General features: G+C 41.3%; 2 protein-coding genes and 2 pseudogenes across 2 annotated transcripts; all 4 read left to right on the forward strand.

The window, feature by feature from the left end:
* The first annotated feature begins 466 nt into the window (after window positions 1-466).
* On the forward strand, window positions 467-6,117 carry LOC143863846 (trimethyltridecatetraene synthase-like; annotated as a pseudogene).
* A 1,542-nt stretch (window positions 6,118-7,659) lies between these two features.
* On the forward strand, window positions 7,660-10,239 carry LOC143863473 (trimethyltridecatetraene synthase-like). The gene is made up of 2 exons (XM_077374141.1): window positions 7,660-8,615; window positions 9,477-10,239. Exons 1-2 carry the CDS (start codon window positions 7,704-7,706, stop codon window positions 10,104-10,106), a joined length of 1,542 nt encoding a protein of 513 aa, XP_077230256.1. The 5' UTR covers window positions 7,660-7,703; the 3' UTR covers window positions 10,107-10,239.
* A 2,831-nt stretch (window positions 10,240-13,070) lies between these two features.
* Window positions 13,071-13,421, forward strand: LOC143863445 (trimethyltridecatetraene synthase pseudogene; annotated as a pseudogene).
* LOC143863446 (trimethyltridecatetraene synthase-like) lies at window positions 13,422-13,763 on the forward strand. Its single transcript, XM_077374109.1, has one exon. It carries the CDS (start codon window positions 13,422-13,424, stop codon window positions 13,761-13,763), a length of 342 nt encoding a protein of 113 aa, XP_077230224.1.
* The last annotated feature ends 4,443 nt before the right edge of the window (window positions 13,764-18,206 follow it).

Genomic DNA, 18,206 nt, shown 5'->3' on the forward strand with positions numbered 1-18,206 from the left:
GATGCTATGAAGCATTTTATTCGAACAAATGTAGAACCTGAACGAGCGCACTGTAAAAATTGGATAGGTTCGATCTATGGTCATTGAAGCCTCCTAAAAGGATATGCATTTTAAACTAAATATGTTAGTCAAAATGACTAATTCTGATGAAAATCCAAAATTCCTGTTTCCGCGCATTAAACGAGGGCTGAGATGGCCTACTACCATGCATGTGACACACCTTTGGCAATCCGGACCGTTGGTATGGTGGGCATACTTGTTGTTGCACAATGTCTCGACTTTTGGTTGATCCAGACCGTCCATTTAACAGGCGTCAGGGTGGATATCGATTACCTCCACAACTAGCAAAACGATATTCCAAGTTTCCAACTACTCTGTTAAACAAATAGCATATTATAAAGACAAATAATGACAAAGCACTCTATAAATACCACTACCATGACAAAGCCCACACAGATAAGCAATAATGGAGTCAGCTTCATGGCCCTTGTACGCAGTGACCTTCCTAGCATCACTCATTTTCTTGTTAAATGCCTTTTCCGGTAACTTCCGTCGCTGGAAACTAAACCTTCCTCCCGGACCCAAACCATGGCCCATCATCGGCAATCTCAACCTAATCGGATCTCTCCCACACCGGTCCATCCACCAACTCTCCCTCAAATACGGACCCATAATGCAACTCCAGTTCGGATCCTTCCCTGTTGTAGTGGGCTCTTCCGTCCACGCCGCCAAACAATTCCTCAAAACCCATGATGTCACCTTCGCCTCTCCCCCAAATTGGCCACTGGCAAGTACACCACCTACAATTACTCCAACATCGCATGGGCTCCCTATGGGCCCTACTGGCGCCAGGCCCGAAAGATATGCCTCATGGAGCTCTTTAGCCCAAGACGACTCGATTCGTATGAGTACATTCGCGTAGAAGAGACACGCTCGATGCTGTTTGGTCTCTTCGCTGCGTCCGGAAAAGCCATCCTTCTCAAAGACCACCTCTCTACTGTTAACCTCAACATTATAAGCCGAATGGTGTTGGGGAAAAAGTACATGGACGGGTCCAAATCGGAGACCCAGATGGAAGAATTCAAGAAGATGATAGAGGAGTGGTTCTTGCTCAACGGTGTGTTGAACATTGGAGACTCGATTCCGTGGATTGGGTTCTTGGATTTGCATGGGTACGTGAAGAGGATGAAAGCGCTTAGGAAAAAATTGGATCAGTTTCTTGAGCAAGTGCTTGATGAGCACAACGCCAAGAGCGAAGGGGTGAAGGATTTCGTCCCCAAAGACATGGTTGATGTCCTGTTGCAGCTCGCCGATGACCCAAATCTCGACGTCAGGCTCAGTCGGAATGGCGTCAAGGCATTCACGCAGGTAAATATTCCTTTGCTAGAGTATTCTAGTGTATCGCGTATGGATTATTCTCGGTGGCATTATCATTTTGAAAAAAAAATTCTTTTTCAATCAAGCGCGCCTGAGAATCTGGCATTCCTCTTATAACAGTTACCATTATTATTTTGAAAAAGAAATTCCTTTTTCTTTCCCAACACACATAATTATGTAGATATTAAAAAGATTTTCCGACAGCCACTCACTCTCCGGGTTTTCCACAAACACCGCATCGACCAGGCAAACAGACTCTGGTTGCTAGAAAATAGAAAACTTTTCATTAAAGAATGATCATCCTTCGAGGATCAAGGGATAAAAAAATATTTTTTTTCTTATCTTATATATATATATATATATATATATATATATATATATATATATATATATATATAGAGAGAGAGAGAACGGTTCCTACACATATGTGTAGAGAGTTCTCTACACACTAGCTTAAAATACAGTGGGGGCCCACATTGTTTGGGTGATCCAAGCCATCCATTTTAAAGGCCCTCACATAGATAGGGTGTCTACAAAAAATCAGATCCATAGGATCATCCCAACCCTACGATTTGTGGAGGTAAAATGGATGTCTTTAAACCTTCACAAATTAGTCCAATTTTTGCCTCCACAGTTCGAATGGTTAGGATGATCCTATGGATCTGATTTTTTGTGGACACTCTATCTATGTGAGGGCCTTAAAAATGAATAGTTTGGATCACCCAAATAATGTGGCCCCCACTGTATTTTAAGCTAGTGTGTAGATAAGTCACATGTGTGTAGGAACCGTTTTCTCATATATATATATATATATATATATATATATAGAGAGAGAGAGAGAGAGAGAGAGAGAGAAAACGGTTCCTAAACATATGTGTAGAGAGTTCTCTACACACTAGCTTAAAATACAGTGAGGGCCCATATTGTTTGGGTGATCCAAGCCATCCATTTTAAAGGCCCTCACATAGATAGGGTGTCTACAAAAAATCAGATCCATAGGATCATCCCAACCCTACGATTTGTGGAGGTAAAATGGATGTCTTTAAACCTTCACAAATTAGTCCATTTTTTGCCTCCACATTTTGAATGGTTAGGATGATCCTATGGATCTGATTTTTTATGGACACCCTACCTATGTGAGGGCCTTAAAAATGAATGGTTTGGATCACCCAAATAATGTGGCCCCCACTGTATTTTAAGCTAGTGTGTAGATAACTTATCTACACATATGTGTAGGAACAGTTTTCTCATATATATATAAGAAAAGTGTTGCTGCGCAGCTGCTCAGATAACTTATCTGAGCAGCTGCTTCAAAAATTCATGTGGCCCCACATTTTTGGGGTGATCTAAAGCATTCATTTGGAGGGCCCTTCCAAGGATAGGGTGTGTACCAAAAATGAGCCCTTTAGGATCATCCTAACCCTGCCATTTGTGGAGGGAAAAAATAGTCAGAAACAATGTCTGTCCATTTCCCCCTCCACCTTTGATTGGGTTAGGATGATCCTATAGGGCTGATTTTTTGTATACACCCTATCCATGGTAGGGCCTTTCAAATGAATGCTTTGGATCTTCCCAAAAATGTGGGCCACATGAGTTTTTGAAGCAGCTACTCAGATAAGCTATCTGAGCAGCTGTGCATGAACACTATTCTCTGTGTGTGTGTGTGTGTGTCTATATATATATATATATATATATATATATATATACTAGTAAGAAACCCGTGCGATGCATAAACCCGAAAATACTGAAAGGAAAAGTTGAAAAAACAAACACTGAAAGGGAATGTTGAAAAACTCAATAATTCCCATTTCATTCCAAAACATTTATAATAAAAATATGTATAATCCCATCGAACAGGTATTCCAATACGTGAGTCCTTCAATTAAGTTCTATAAGAATGAATTCAATTAAGCAGTATCAGAATGAATTCAATTACATTAGTCTGAAATCACACCTAATTTTCTGTTTTCAATAGAATACATGACGTGAAACTATTTACTATTGCCATTGCGAACATGAACCCCTGTGCGTCCATGCAAGGAGTGAAATGATTTCCTTGCAAAATTAAGTCACATTCCCATAAATATTAGCATGCCAAAAGCAAGGGAAATGACGTTGGTCATAACAAACTAATGCACATGGAAATTGTCTTCTATAAGAGCATGGTAGTTTTATAAGAAACTACCAAGACATGGTATTTTAGAGAGAATAGCATAGAATAAATGGCATGTAAACTACTACACTCAATGTCTTTTTATAGCTACTACACTCAATGACTGAATCCCTCTTCAGTCAGAAAATCCAAAAAAACACATAGCAAGATAATTAAGTCTTTTTATAGCTGCTTTTGGATAGCTAAATAGAAAGAGATATAGCTGCTTTTCCAATATATAAACAGGGGTAAATAAAATAAAATCTTGAAATACCTTGAGGTCTCTGTAATAGTAAAAGCACTTAAAACAATTAGAACTTACATGACAATCAGCTTCTCCTCCCATCTACTCTTCTACTCCTTTGCAAGTGGTTGAACAAATCATGATCCGACTTTAGTTATCCTGCAGAACACCCAAACGAAACAACAATAGAAAACAATCATATAAGATATACACAGAAATAGAAGAAAAAGAGAATACAAAAATAGAAGACAAAAAAGCATTTATTTGAAGCATTTCTATAAAAATAGAAATGGAAGAAAAAAAGGCAGATATACACAGATTGGCATAAACACGAATCGATCAGAAAAAAAGGCAGGAAATGGAAGAAAATAAAAGGAATAAGAACCCTAGATGTTTCAAAACCCTAAAGATGGGCAAAGAAGATCAGAGAAAGGAAGGAAATGGAAGATAATAAAAGGAATAGAAGCTGTAAAGAGACGTCTTTTGGGGAGACCAATCGAAACCGAGAAAGAGATAGAGAAAGTCTCGTGTGAAAATATAAAAAATCTCGGGCGGAGATTTTAGGCCTCTCACGTGCAAATCTCATAAAACTCTGGTCGAAAGAAAACGTTTAGATGGGGATACCAACTGAAATCTCGAGAGAGAAAGAGGGAGAAAATATCGAGAGAAAATCTCGAAAATATCAGGCAGAGGGGCTGACACGTAAGCCAAGTTTATTAAAAACGTAGAAAATATATGGTAAGACGAAAGGGCTTGTCAGCCAAGTTTATTAAAAATGTAGAAAATATATGGTAAAACGAAAGGGGAGACTGACACGTAAGCATGAATGAACAGTAAAACAGGCAATCCTCCTTATTATAATATATATATATATATATATATATATATATATATATATATATATATATATATATATATATATCCATGTTTGTCAAGAGGATGATCCCATCTTATTCTTAGATTTATGTTGGATTAAACCAATGAATTGGAATGAGTCGTGTGTATTTTTCGTTGGGGATTTCTCGGAATAAATCGTCGAATCTTCCTTCGATTTCTTATGAGAGATATCCAGTCGATCAAAATGGAAGTTAAAGAGGGCCTTTATTCCCGTCGTGTCCGTTATATGGAAATTAGAGGCCAGGGAGCTAACCATATTTTATACTATGATTATTTTAAGATCTGTATGAGAAACAGTAGTTCGGAAATTAATATTCCGAAATCATCATGAATATATAAATATATTCTAAATCCAACTCAAGCCGTGATTCTCACCAATCAATAGTTATGATTTGTAGTTATTGACCAACCAAAATGAAAGAAGCTCCACTCCTTTGTTGATGTGGCATTCCTTTGAAAATTTAACCATTGACTCAAAGTATTTTGGTCATTTAACTTCCTAGTTTTAATTTCCAAATGGGAGATCCTTTCTAGAAGTGTTCTCCTTTTACTAATATTTCTTAGGAAAAAGATCATGCAATCAAATTGGCCATCTTTCAACACACTATGCATCTGAATTTTGGCATTCCAATTCTTCAGTTTTTCCTTAAGGCTACTGTTATTGGCCTACTCGGCCTACGATGTTTTGAAAATTGCAAAAACTCACCTTGTCTTTTTTGCCTTTATTCGCTATCAAAGAATTTCTGAACGGGCATTTTCTGAACTCTTGAAACACCCACAAATCTTTGAAAAAGCAACGAAAGAGCTCGATAAGGTAATCGGGAAAGAGAGATGGGTTGAAGAAAAAGACATCCCTAACCTTCCATTCATCGATGCTATTCTGAAAGAGACGATGAGGGTTCACCCCTCGTCACCAATGCTAGCACCACACTTCACCAGAGAGGATTCAGTCATCGATGGCTATGATATACCTGCTGGAACTCGGGTTCTCATCAATACATGGACAATTGGAAGAGATCCAACTATTTGGGAGGCACCTGAGGAATTTCGTCCTGAGAGATTCATCGGTAGAGAGATCGACGTCAAGGGCCAGGATTTCGAGTTGTTGCCATTTGGCTCTGGGAGGAGGATGTGCCCAGGCTATACATTGGGGCTAAAAGTGATTCAATTAACGCTGGTGAATCTGTTACATGGGTTCAAATGGAAATTGCCGGACAAGATGACACCAGAGGAATTGAACATGGAGGAGATCTTTGGGCTCGCGATAACGAGGAAGATCCCGCTTGAGGCCATCGTCGAGCCTCGGCTTCCAGCTCATGTCTATGGAGTGTGATTTAGTAGTTAGTTGTGATTGTTATGTCTTATGGGAAGTGTTGTATAATTAAGTTTGCTACCCTAACGAGTTGGTTTCTATCAAGTAAATTTGCTTGTGGAGCTTGGTTGTTGAGATTTTCTTTTTGTCTGAATACAATTAAGGCCCTATTTGCTTTGAATTTTGAGAATTGATTTTGAGTTCAAAACTGATTATTGAACTCAAAATTACACGCAATTAAGTTCAATAATCAGTTTTGAATTCAAAATCCAAAACAAACGGGGGCCTAAGTGTTAAGGCAGGCCAAATTGAACTATTAAGTCTCCATTAAGCCTCATTTACGCCCTGTTTATTTTTTATTTTCAGAATGGATTCCGAGTCCAAAACTTATTATTGTAGTCGGAGAAGGGAGCCATGTTTATGAATATTTTGATCATATCCTACGTGACAAGGAAATTTTGGTTATTTTTATAATGAGAAAACGGTTCCTACACACTTGTGTAGATAAGTTATTTACACCCTAGCTTAAAATACAGTGGGGGGCCACATTGTTTGGGTGATCCAAACCATTCATTTGAGAGGCCCTCACATAGATAGGGTGTCTATAAAAAATCAGATCCATAGGATCATCCCAACCCTATGATTTGTGGAGGTAAAATGGACGTGTATAAACCTTCACAAATTGGTCCATTTTTTGCGTCCACAGTTCAAATGGTTAGGACGATCCTATGGATTTGATTTTTTGTGGATTCCCTATCTATGTGAGGGCCTTTCAAATGAATGCTTTGGATCACCCAAACAATGTGGGCCCCACTGTATTTTAAGCTAGTGTGTAGATAACTTATCTACACAAGTGTGTAGGAACCGTTTTCTCTTTTATAATATATTAGTATTTTGAAATTTTCATGAGATATTAAATGCTATTAAAAATGAGTAGTGATTTGGTTAAATTTAGATAATGACAAGTGTGATGTGGCCTTCCTGGCAAGTGGCAACTAAGTTTGTCCCACAAAAACAATACAAACAAGAATGAAATCGTAGATGCTGACCGATTCATTCCTTATCCTTATCCCACAAAGAGTGCATATTGTTCACACTATCACAACTAAGGCTTTGGAACATCTTTGTAATACTAACCACTGTAAAACATTGTAGCACAACCCTTGTTAGGGACTTCCATCACTTATGAATAAAATCATTTTAACTTCGTAAATCTTTTACACTATGATTCAACATTCTTCCGTCACTTATGCTTCTACTTGAACATCACATAAGCTATTATGGAAACCTCTATAGATCGGAGGGTTAGGATCATTGTATGGAAATGATTTTTGGGGAACAGCCTATTTACGCTGTGTTCCATCTTATGGACGGTTTGGATCATCCCAAGATGTGGTCTGTACGGTACTTTTTGAAAAATAAGAGAGCTTACACCATATAAAATCTCCACTTTTGCATTGGTCCACAATTTATTAACTACTTTTCTAACTAGTTGTTTAGATAGCATCTTTGAAATTGTAACAACTTCTAAACCTAATTAAAGGAAAGGAAAATGATATGGAGACAGTACTATCAATAGAGAGCCAACAATGAAAATGTGGCAAAACTACCCCTCCCGTGACATGTGGCATGTGGGGGATTTGTTCGGTTCCACACACGGTCTCCCTAGCAGAACTCTATAAATACCACTACCATGACAAAGCCCACACAGATAACCAATAATGGAGTCAGCTTCATGGCCCTTGTACGCAGTGACCTTCCTAGCATCACTCATTTTCTTGTTAAATGCCTTTTCCGGTAACTTCCGTCGCCGGAAACTAAATCTTCCTCCCGGACCCAAACCATGGCCCATCATCGGCAATCTCAACCTAATCGGATCTCTCCCACACCGGTCCATCCACCAACTCTCCCTCAAATACGGACCCATAATGCAACTCCAGTTCGGATCCTTCCCCGTCGTCGTGGGCTCTTCCGTCGAGGCCGCCAAGCTATTCCTCAAAACCCATGACCTCACCTTCGCCTGTCGCCCCAAAGCTGCCGCCGGCAAGTACGCCAACTATAACTACTCCAACATCGCTTGGGCTCCCTATGGGCCTTACTGGCGCCAAGCCCGCAAGATATGCCTCATGGAGCTCTTTAGCACTAGACGACTTGAATCCTACCAGTACATACGCGTAGAAGAGACTCACTCATTGATGTTCAGACTCTTTGTTGCTTCCCGAAAAGCCATCCTTGTCAAAGAACACCTCTCTACTGCTAGCCTCAACATTATAAGCCGCATGGTGTTGGGTAAAACGTACACGGACGAGACCAAATCGAAGAATCAGATCATTACGTCGGAGGAATTGAAGAAGATGGTAGACGAATGGTTCTTGCTGAACGGGGTGTTGAACATCGGAGACTCGATTCCATGGCTTGGTTTCTTGGATTTGCAAGGGTATGTGAAGAGGATGAAGGCGCTTAGCAAAAAACTCGATCGATTTCTCGAGCAAGTGCTCGACGAGCACAACGCCAAGAGGGAAGGGGTCAAGGATTTCATCCCCAAAGACATGGTCGACGTTCTGTTGCAGCTAGCTGACGACCGAAATCTCGATGTCAAGCTCAGTCGGAATGGTGTCAAGGCATTCACGCAGGTAAATATTCCTTTGCTAGAGTGTTCTACCATGGAATTATGATTAGGTCTATGGATGATGACATAGTGTGTACAATATAGATCTTAGTTCAATCTGAAAACGGACGGATTGTGCCACAATCAAGGTGTTAATGAACCGGGAAGATTCATTGAAGTTGTAGCGCACGAAGAATCCTCCCGGTTCATTAACTCCTTGATTGTGGAAAATGAATTATGAGAAGGATCATCCATTGGTTGATCTGATCTGATCTGATCTGTCAGTTTATGTGGTCGAACTAAGATCTATATACGCCATATATCTTGTGTATACAAGGTTAAGAAAAAATGGTCAATAGGCAGTTCAATTGAATTCAAGGGCGGCGATCCTATTTGGTGGAAAATATTGGACTGATAGGCTTCGCAAAGGAGACTTACGTGTGGACATGCTCGTATTCATCATCTCGCCCTTGAAAATTGATCCGACAGCAAGACTTTTTCATACAAGCAGTATATACATTTGCCATTACATAAAAGACCTGTCCAAAAGGGAAATCCGTTCTAGGACTGTTCTCCTTTTACTAATGTAAAAGATCAAAATTGGCTAATAATTCAACACACTAGGCATCTAATATTGGCACTACTCACCTTGTCTTTTTTTTCCTTAATTTCCTCCTATGAGCTTTTTTGGCAATTGTAATAACGTTTGGACAGCTGGTTAAATAGTAAAAGACGAGAGAGGTTTCTGCAACTATCAAAACATGGTGGTGTGAATATCAGTAACCTTTTCTTAACTGTACATCTAATCTTCCCCCACTTGTTTGTGTGACAAACTTCTCTGTAATAGTGCAATAACACTTGTATGTTTCAATGATTGATGATCCAGGATTTGATAACAGGGGGAACAGAGACGTCGGCCCTCACTGTTGAATGGGCATTATCTGAACTCTTGAAACAGCCGCATATCTTTGAAAAAGCAACAAAAGAGCTCGATAAGGTAATTGGGAAAGAGAGATGGGTTGAAGAAAAAGACATCCCTAACCTTCCATTCGTAGATGCTATTCTGAAAGAGACACTGAGGTTGCACCCCCCGGCAACACTGCTACCGCCACACCTCGCTAGAGAGGATTCAGTCATAGATGGCTACGATATACCTGCGGGAACTCGTGTGTTCGTAAATGTATGGACAATTGGAAGGGATCCTACTATTTGGGATGCACCCGAGGAATTCCATCCTGAGAGGTTCATCGGGAAAGATATAGATGTCAAGGGCCAGGATTTTGAGTTGCTGCCATTTGGGTCAGGGAGGAGGATGTGTCCAGGCTATAGCTTGGGGCTAAAAGTGGTTCAATTAATGCTGGCCAATCTGCTGCATGGGTTCAAATGGAAATTGCAGGACAAGATTACACCGGAGGAATTGAACATGGAGGAGATCTTCGGGCTCTCGACAACTAGGAAGATCCCTCTCGAGGCTGTCATTGAGCCTCGGCTTCCAGCTCCTGTTTATCGAGTGTGATTACAAATCATATTTCAGATTTTGTACTTAATTATGGTTGATATGTCATGTGCAATTCAAAGTGTTGTAGTTTGCTACCCTAACGAGTTGGTTTGTATCAAGTGAATTGATTTATGGAAATTGGTTGTTGAAATTTTCTCTCGTATTGATACAATTAAGGCCCTATTTGTTTTGGATTTTGAGAATTGCTTGAGTCCAATAATCAGTTTTGGACTAAAATCCCAAAACAAAACGAGCCCAAGAGTTAAGGCCGTCCAAATTGTTTGGTTGGGGAGGTTATTTCCTCATGAAAATGTCAAGCAAAGTGCTTTTATTGACCCAAAAGGCTTTATTTATTGTTGAGATAAGGGCAGCTAAATGACGCTACCCACCGAGGCGTTGGCTCTTCGGCATAAAGTCACGGGTTTGCTCTCTGTTGACGAGTGTTCGAATCCCGCCCCCGACTTACCTGATACACGTGGTGAGTGGGTCGTTGCGTGTATCCGTAGGGACTAGTCCTACTCCCGAAGGGGGTGGGGACATCCTACGTCATCCCAAAAAAAAGCTAAATGACGCTGAGATCACCTTAAGCAAATGATTCTAGTACCTTATTAAGTCTCCATCAAGCCTCATTTGCGACCTGTTTATTTTTAGGAAAAATTACAAATGGGGGACACCAAAATACAAGAATTGCCAATGGGGGCCACTCTTTTGAAAAATTATAAATGGGGGTCGACCACAGAATTTGTGGGAAAACCTGACCAAAAGGCCACTATGGGTTGTCAAGTCTAAAAGAGGGATTATCTACAGAGTCCTTATTGCTTGCTCTTGAAAAATAATAATCAAATCAAGCAACCTTCTTGTTATAGAACAGACATTCCATTCTTTGCTTCCCGTTAACAGGCCTAAATATGATTTAACAAGTCTAATCTAAACAGGGTTATCAAATCTCGCCCGGGGATATCAAGTTCTCAACAGGGTTATTGAGTATCACAAGAGGTTTTCAAGTCTAAACAAGCGTTATCAAGTCTATATGAACTTGATAATCCCTGTTTACGTACTTGATAACCCCTTTTTAGACTTGATAACCCCTTTTTAGACTTGATAATCCTGTTTTCGACCCCCCTTTATAATTTTTTCAAAAGAGTGTCCCCCGTTGGCAATTCTCGTATTTTGGTGTCCCATTTTGGCAATTTTTCCTATTTTTTATTTTTATAACCAATTGTGAGTCCAAAACTGATTATTGAAGTTAGAGTAAGGGCCCTGTTTATTATTTTTTATAAGACATAGCGATGGGAGGATATAGCGATGGATTTCATCACCAACCTACCAACTTCAAATGGGAAAACAACCATCTTCGTAGTGGTGAACCGTCTAACAAAATATGCCCACTTCATGGAATTAGCCCCAAACTATACTGCAGCCAAAGTTGCAGACACGTTTATATCCAATGTGGCCAAATTACACGGGATACCTCGTAGCATTGTCAGCGACCGTGACCCACTGTTTCTCAGCTCTTTCTCGAAAGAGTTGTTCCACAAACAAGGCACGACACTTCGCATGAGCATGCCTACCATCCTCAGACAGACGGCCAAACAGAAGTCCTGAACCGTTGCCTGGAACAATACCTACGAAGCTTCTGCATGGATCATCCACGACAATGGACAAACTACCTCACTTGGGCGGAGTACTGGTACAACACCACACAACATTCAGCGATTGGTATGACGCCATTTGAGGCGGTATACGGCTGAGCACCACCAGCCATTCTAGACTACGTGCCATCAATTTCTGGGGAAAATGCAGTCAACAACGAATTACGCACAAGGGACGACATCCTCCGTCAACTCAAGCAAAACTTGGAACGTACCCAACATCGCATGAAGCAACAGGCCGATCAGCGAAGAACCGACAAACAATTCTCCATCTAGGGCATGAGTATCATACAATGCGCGGAAACAGACTCTCGGGTTTGGGCTTCGGTCAGATCTTGAAGGGAAATCTGATGCCCTAATCTATTTCTTAGAAAGAAAGTGAATGAAAATGGGAAAAAACATGCTAGTAAGATTATAGATAGATAGATAAGAATAATGTTACGGTAACAGAGTTGGGAACCGTGAGTGGAACTGAACAAATTTGTTCGGTTTCACTCTCGGTCTCCCCAGCAGTGGCGAATCCTCGGTCCCCATCACCATCTTAAGTAAATTGAGGAGCTAGACCTAGAAGGGAAGAATGTTTTCAAGCTTAAAAGCATCCTACCCAACACCAAGAAGCATCCTCATTCAACAAGATAGGCATTCGATGTATCAGGGCAATCACTAACAAGAGCGTCACTTGTCTATCGATTCATTGGAGGCGATAGGTGCAAATGATCAAGCAAGATACAGATCAAGAAATTGAATTTCAATTACTTGTAGACACATATCGATTGGTCGAACCCTTGATAAAAGAAAGAGATGCTATGAAAATCCAAAATTCCAGTTTCCACGCATTAAACGTGGGCTGAGATGGCCTACCATGCATGTGACACACCTTTGGCAATCCAGACCGTTGGTATGGTAGGCATACTTATTGTTGCACAATGTCTCGACTTTTGGTTGATCCAGACCGTCCATTTAACAGGCGTCAGGCTGGATATCGATTACCTCCACAAATAGCAAAACGATATTCCAAGTTTCCAACTACTCTGTTAAACAAATAGCATATTATAAAGACAAATAATGACAAAGCACTCTATAAATACCACTACCATGACAAAGCCCACACAGATAACCAATAATGGAGTCAGCTTCATAGCCCTTGTACGCAGTGACCTTCCTAGCATCACTCATTTTCTTGTTAAATGCCTTTTCCGGTCACTTCCGTCGCTGGAAACTAAACCTTCCTCCCGGACCCAAACCATGGCCCATCATCGGCAATCTCAACCTAATCGGATCTCTCCCACACCGGTCCATCCACCAACTCTCCCTCAAATACGGACTCATAATGCAACTCCAGTTCGGATCCTTCCCTGTTGTAGTGGGCTCTTCCGTCCACGCCGCCAAACAATTCCTCAAAACCCATGATGTTACCTTCGCCTCCCGCCCCAAATTGGCCACTGGCAAGTACACTACCTACAATTACTCCAACATCGCATGGGCTCCCTATGGGCCCTACTGGCGCCAGGCCCGCAAGATATGCCTCATGGAGCTCTTTAGCCCAAGACGACTCGATTCCTATGAGTACATTCGCGTAGAAGAGACACGCTCGATGCTGTTTGGTCTCTTCGCTGCGTCCGGAAAAGCCATCCTTCTCAAAGACCACCTCTCTACTGTTAACCTCAACATTATAAGCTGAATGGTGTTGGGGAAAAAGTACATGGACGGGTCCAAATCGGAGACCCAGATGGAAGAATTCAAGAAGATGATAGAGGAGTGGTTCTTGCTCAACGGTGTGTTGAACATTGGAGACTCGATTCCGTGGATTGGGTTCTTGGATTTGCATGGGTACGTGAAGAGGATGAAAGCGCTTTGCAAAAAATTGGATCAGTTTCTTGAGCAAGTGCTTGATGAGCACAACGCCAAGAGGGAAGGGGTGAAGGATTTCGTCCCCAAAGACACGGTTGATGTCCTGTTGCAGCTCGCCGATGACCCAAATCTCGACGTCAAGCTCAGTCGGAATGGTGTCAAGGCATTCTGATACACTTCTTTGGTATAAATCTCAGGGAGACTGCTAATAGTGAGGAAGTTTCAGATCTAGAAGAAGAAGAAGGGGAAGAAGACGAAGAGGAAGAGAGAATAAAGGAATTTTTGTCTATTTTCTTGTTCTTTCCATGATCTCGTACATGATTATAAAGGATCAGTCCCTAACGGATTGATTCTCTTCTGTCAGATGACAGTAACAACTTGCTTTCCCCCTTCTTTGTAAAAGACAGATTACAAAACATATTAGACCACTAATACTGATTTATCCTAATTATCTACTAATTATTTACTAATAAAATCCTTCATCCAAACAGGGGTTCGCTTGGTTCTTCTCCCCTGCTCATGACTTGCCTTTTCTTGTTGAGATTCCACCAGATTATCCATCACAGAGTCTTCCGTTATACTCTGTTGAGCTGTAGTTCTATCATTGCCCACTCCTTCGAAACTAACCTTGTCCTCAAGGTTCAGATTTGGATAAGCTGATTGCAGGTCATGTAAGTTCTCCCAAGATGTTTCCTCTGGAGGAAGTCCATACCATTGAATTAGGAGTTGGCGCACTGGTATATTGTTGATGAGAACTGTTCTTCGACCCACAATGGCAAGAGGGGAAATAAGGGGTTGATTATTGAAGCTCTGAACTGGTAAGGTACAGGGTGAAGTAGGTGTGGGTCCATAGAACGGTTTAAGCACAGAGATGTGAAAAATGGGGTGAATTTTACTGCCTTCTGGTAATTTTAGTTTATACGCCACTTGACCCACCCTGGATTCAATTTGGAATGGGCCATAAAAACGTTTGCTTAGTTTCTGAGAGACCCTAGTAGCAACTGTATGCTGACGATAGGGTTGTAGTTTGAGTAAAACCCAACTTCCTACCTCCAACTGCTTGTCGAGGCGTTTGCGATCAGCCAAACATTTCATGCGAGATTGAGCCTGAAGCAAATTGCTCTTAAGTTGGCGCAAAATGGCATCTCGGTGCTGAAGTTCCGTATCCACAGCTTCAATGGAGGAGGATCCGGAAATGTAGGGAGTGATTGATGGTGGTGGCCTGCCATAAACTACTTCAAATGGACTCATTTTTATTGCGGAATGGAATGAAGTATTATAAGAATACTCAGCCCATAGCAAATAGTTATGCCAGTGCGTGGGATTCTCTTGAGAAAAAGACCTCAAATATTGCTCGATGCATCTATTCAGAACTTCTGACTGGCCATCAGTTTGTGGATGATACGCCGAAGAATGGTTTAGAGAAGTACCACTGAATTTGAAGAGTTCGGACCAAAATTTGCTAAGGAAGATGGGGTCTCTGTCAGAAACAATGGATTTAGGAATACCATGAAGTTTAACAACCATGTCTGCAAATAATTGTGCGACCTTCACTGCCGTATAGTTTGTAGGTAGAGCCCCCAGATGTGCATATTTTGATAGCCTGTCAATAACAACCAAGATGCAAGTAAACCCATTGGATGTTGGTAATCCGGTGATGAAATCCATGGCAATGTCTTCCCATATCAGCTGTGGAATGGGTAGAGGCTGAAGTAACCCCATCGGTGGAGAAGTAGAATACTTCGTTTGCTGACATATAAGACAATCCTTGACGAATTGTTTAACATCCTTGCGCAATGTGGACCAATAAAAATTTGCAGAAATACGTAAAATGGTGCGCAAAACACCCGCGTGTCCACCCTGAAGAGTGTTATGGTATTCGAACATGATCAGGTGCCTTAGGGTAGATTTTGAGCCAATGAATAATCGATTGTGGTGAAGAATGAGGCCATCTCTTACTGTAAACTCAGAGGAAGCTGTTCCTTGGTGAATTTGTGCATGTATATCTAGTAACTCTGCATCTGTAGAATTGGCTAATTGCAATTGACTGGATATATCGAAAATGGGACGGGACAAGGCCATCTGTAGATTATGAGGAACAGCAAGTGCACTGGAAGGCAAAGTTTCATCGACTCTGGAGAGAGCATCAGCAGCTTGATTCTCTTTGCCCGCTTTATACATAATAGAATAGTTGTAGCCCAACAACTTGCATAAATATTGTTGTTGTGCAGGGGTTTGAATGACCTGAGCCATCAAGTTCTTGAGACTACGATGGTCCGTATAAATCACAAAATGTCTACCCAGGAGGTATTGCCTCCATTTTTTAACAGCTTCGGTGATAGCGTAGAGCTCTTTGACATAAGCAGAAGCTAGGGACATCGTAGGTGTCATCTTTTTGCTGAAGTAAGCAATTGGGTGTCTCTCCTGCATCAAAACAGCACCAATCGCTATGCTAGAGGCATCAGTCTCTAAAACAAATTCCTGCGAGAAATCCGGCATTGCCAAAACAGGAACTTCAGTCATTTGTTGCTTCAAATCATTGAATGCAGTGTGTGACTCTTGGTTCCACTGAAAGGAGTCTTTCTTTAGAAGGTCAGTGAGGGGTGCTGCCACCGTAGCATAATGTTTGACAAATCTTCTGTAGTAACCAGTGAGTCCTAAGAATCCTCTCAACTGTTTCAGATTGGTAGGAGTGGGCCAATCTAGCATTGCTTGTACCTTGTCCGGGTCAGGTTGGGCACCCACTCCAGAAATTAGATGGCCTAAGTATGCAATTTTGAGTTGACAAAACTGACATTTAGACAATTTAGCAAAGAGTTTGTTGGTATGTAAACATTGTAAAACAGAGTGCAAGTGATCGATGTGGGCAGCCATGGACTTGCTATAAACCAAAATGTCATCAAAGAAAACGATGACAAACTGACGAAGGAAGGGTTTAAATACCATGTTCATCGTGCTCTGGAATGTAGACGGAGCATTGGTTAGGCCAAAAGGCATAACCACATACTCATAATGGCCCTCATGTGTTCTGAATGCTGTTTTGGCGCAATCCTCTGTCCTCATACGGATCTGATGGTAGCCTGATCGAAGGTCTAACTTGGAGAAGACAATGGCGCCATGTAACTCATCCATTAACTCGTCAATGGTAGGAATAGGAAAACGATCTTTGATGGTGATCGAATTTAAAGCTCTGTAATCAACACAGAAACGCCAAGTGTGATCTTTCTTTTTAACCAGAAGAACTGGCGAGGAGTATGGGCTATGGCTGGGAACAATTACACCAGTACGCAACATCTCTTGAACGAGGCGTTCAATCTCATTCTTTTGAAAATGTGGGTACCTGTAAGGTTTAACATTAACAGGACTAGAACCCGGCAACAAGTGAATTTGATGGTCTACTTCCCTGAAAGGAGGAAGAGTGGTTGGAAGTTGGAAAACAGTTGCGAATCTGTGGAAAAGATGAAATATTTCTTTGGGAAGATCAGGAGGTAATACATCGGAGGCCAGGTCAATTTCATTGGTTAGGTGAGTGGGGATGCAAACCAATTGAAAACATGAAGCAATCGAATCTGTTTTGGTGAGACTCTTCAGGTGAGTCGCTTTGAGCGGGTAAGGGTTTAAAGAAGCTTCGCCGGTGAGCCTAATTGGCATGCCCTTCCAATTGAACTCCATCGTGGATATCTTGTAGTTTGTGACGATCGGTCCCAATTCCGCTAACCACTGAATGCCAAGAACTATATCTGCTCCTTTAATGGGTAAAAGGAATAACTCAAAAGTGAATTCATGAGCCTGTAAGGATATGTTGACAGGGGAGCATTTCTTGGTACAAAGCAGAGAATCCCCATTGCCAATTAGCACCTTGAATGGTGTAGTAGGGAGGATAGGCCAGTTCATAGATGTAGCTACTTTCTCTTTGACGAAATTATGAGTGGATCCACTGTCAATTAAAATGTGTAAGGATTGAGTACCGCACCTTCCTGTTACACGAATTGTGCTGGGATTTTGTTGCCCCACTAGGGCTTGAAAACTAATTTCCGCAGAATGTTCCCCTGTGAATTCGTCAGGCGAATTAGAATCCCCAATATCAACATCGTTGGCTGAGACAAATTCCAAGTTCTCCTCAATAGCTTCCAGATGGTACAATCGGCGACGACAATCATGCCCAGGGGTGTACTTATCATCACAGTAGTAACAGAGCCCCTTCTCTCTTTTCGCTTTCATTTCGTCTTTAGTTAGCTGACGAGTGCGGATAGGGTTTTGTTGAAGTGGGGTAGCGGCTATTGCCTTCATAGGTGGGTTGGTGGGGGTTGGAAGCAAACCAGGGCCATTCATGGTTGGAGTGAAGGATGACTTCCATGTTTTTCTTAAATCCTCATATTTTTTTTCATATATGCGAGCTAAAGAAAATGCTTGCAAGAGAGAAGATGGTTGTAAAACCATTAATTCCCTTTTTAGATCTGGTTTGAGCCCAGAAATGAAAAAGCTTATAAGAAAGGACTCCGGAAGACCGCTGACCTTGTTTGAAACTGTCTCAAATCTGGTTTGGTAATCTGCTACAGTGGAAATCTGATGGAGTTTTGATAATTCCCCTTTGGGATCATCATAGAGGGAAGGA

Source organism: Tasmannia lanceolata, unplaced genomic scaffold, assembly GCF_043159265.1.
Source record: "Tasmannia lanceolata isolate RefF3 unplaced genomic scaffold, GAP_Taslan_0.1 ptg000044l, whole genome shotgun sequence".
NCBI classification, from domain to species: domain Eukaryota; kingdom Viridiplantae; phylum Streptophyta; class Magnoliopsida; order Canellales; family Winteraceae; genus Tasmannia; species Tasmannia lanceolata.

Coding starts and splice junctions, on each gene's coding strand:
- LOC143863446 (XM_077374109.1), top strand. CDS start 13,422: ATGGTGTTGGGGAAAAAGTACATGGACGGGTCCAAATCGGAGACCCAG.
- LOC143863473 (XM_077374141.1), top strand. CDS start 7,704: ATGGAGTCAGCTTCATGGCCCTTGTACGCAGTGACCTTCCTAGCATCA. Junction 8,616..9,476: donor GTGTCAAGGCATTCACGCAG/GTAAATATTCCT, acceptor TTGATGATCCAG/GATTTGATAACAGGGGGAAC.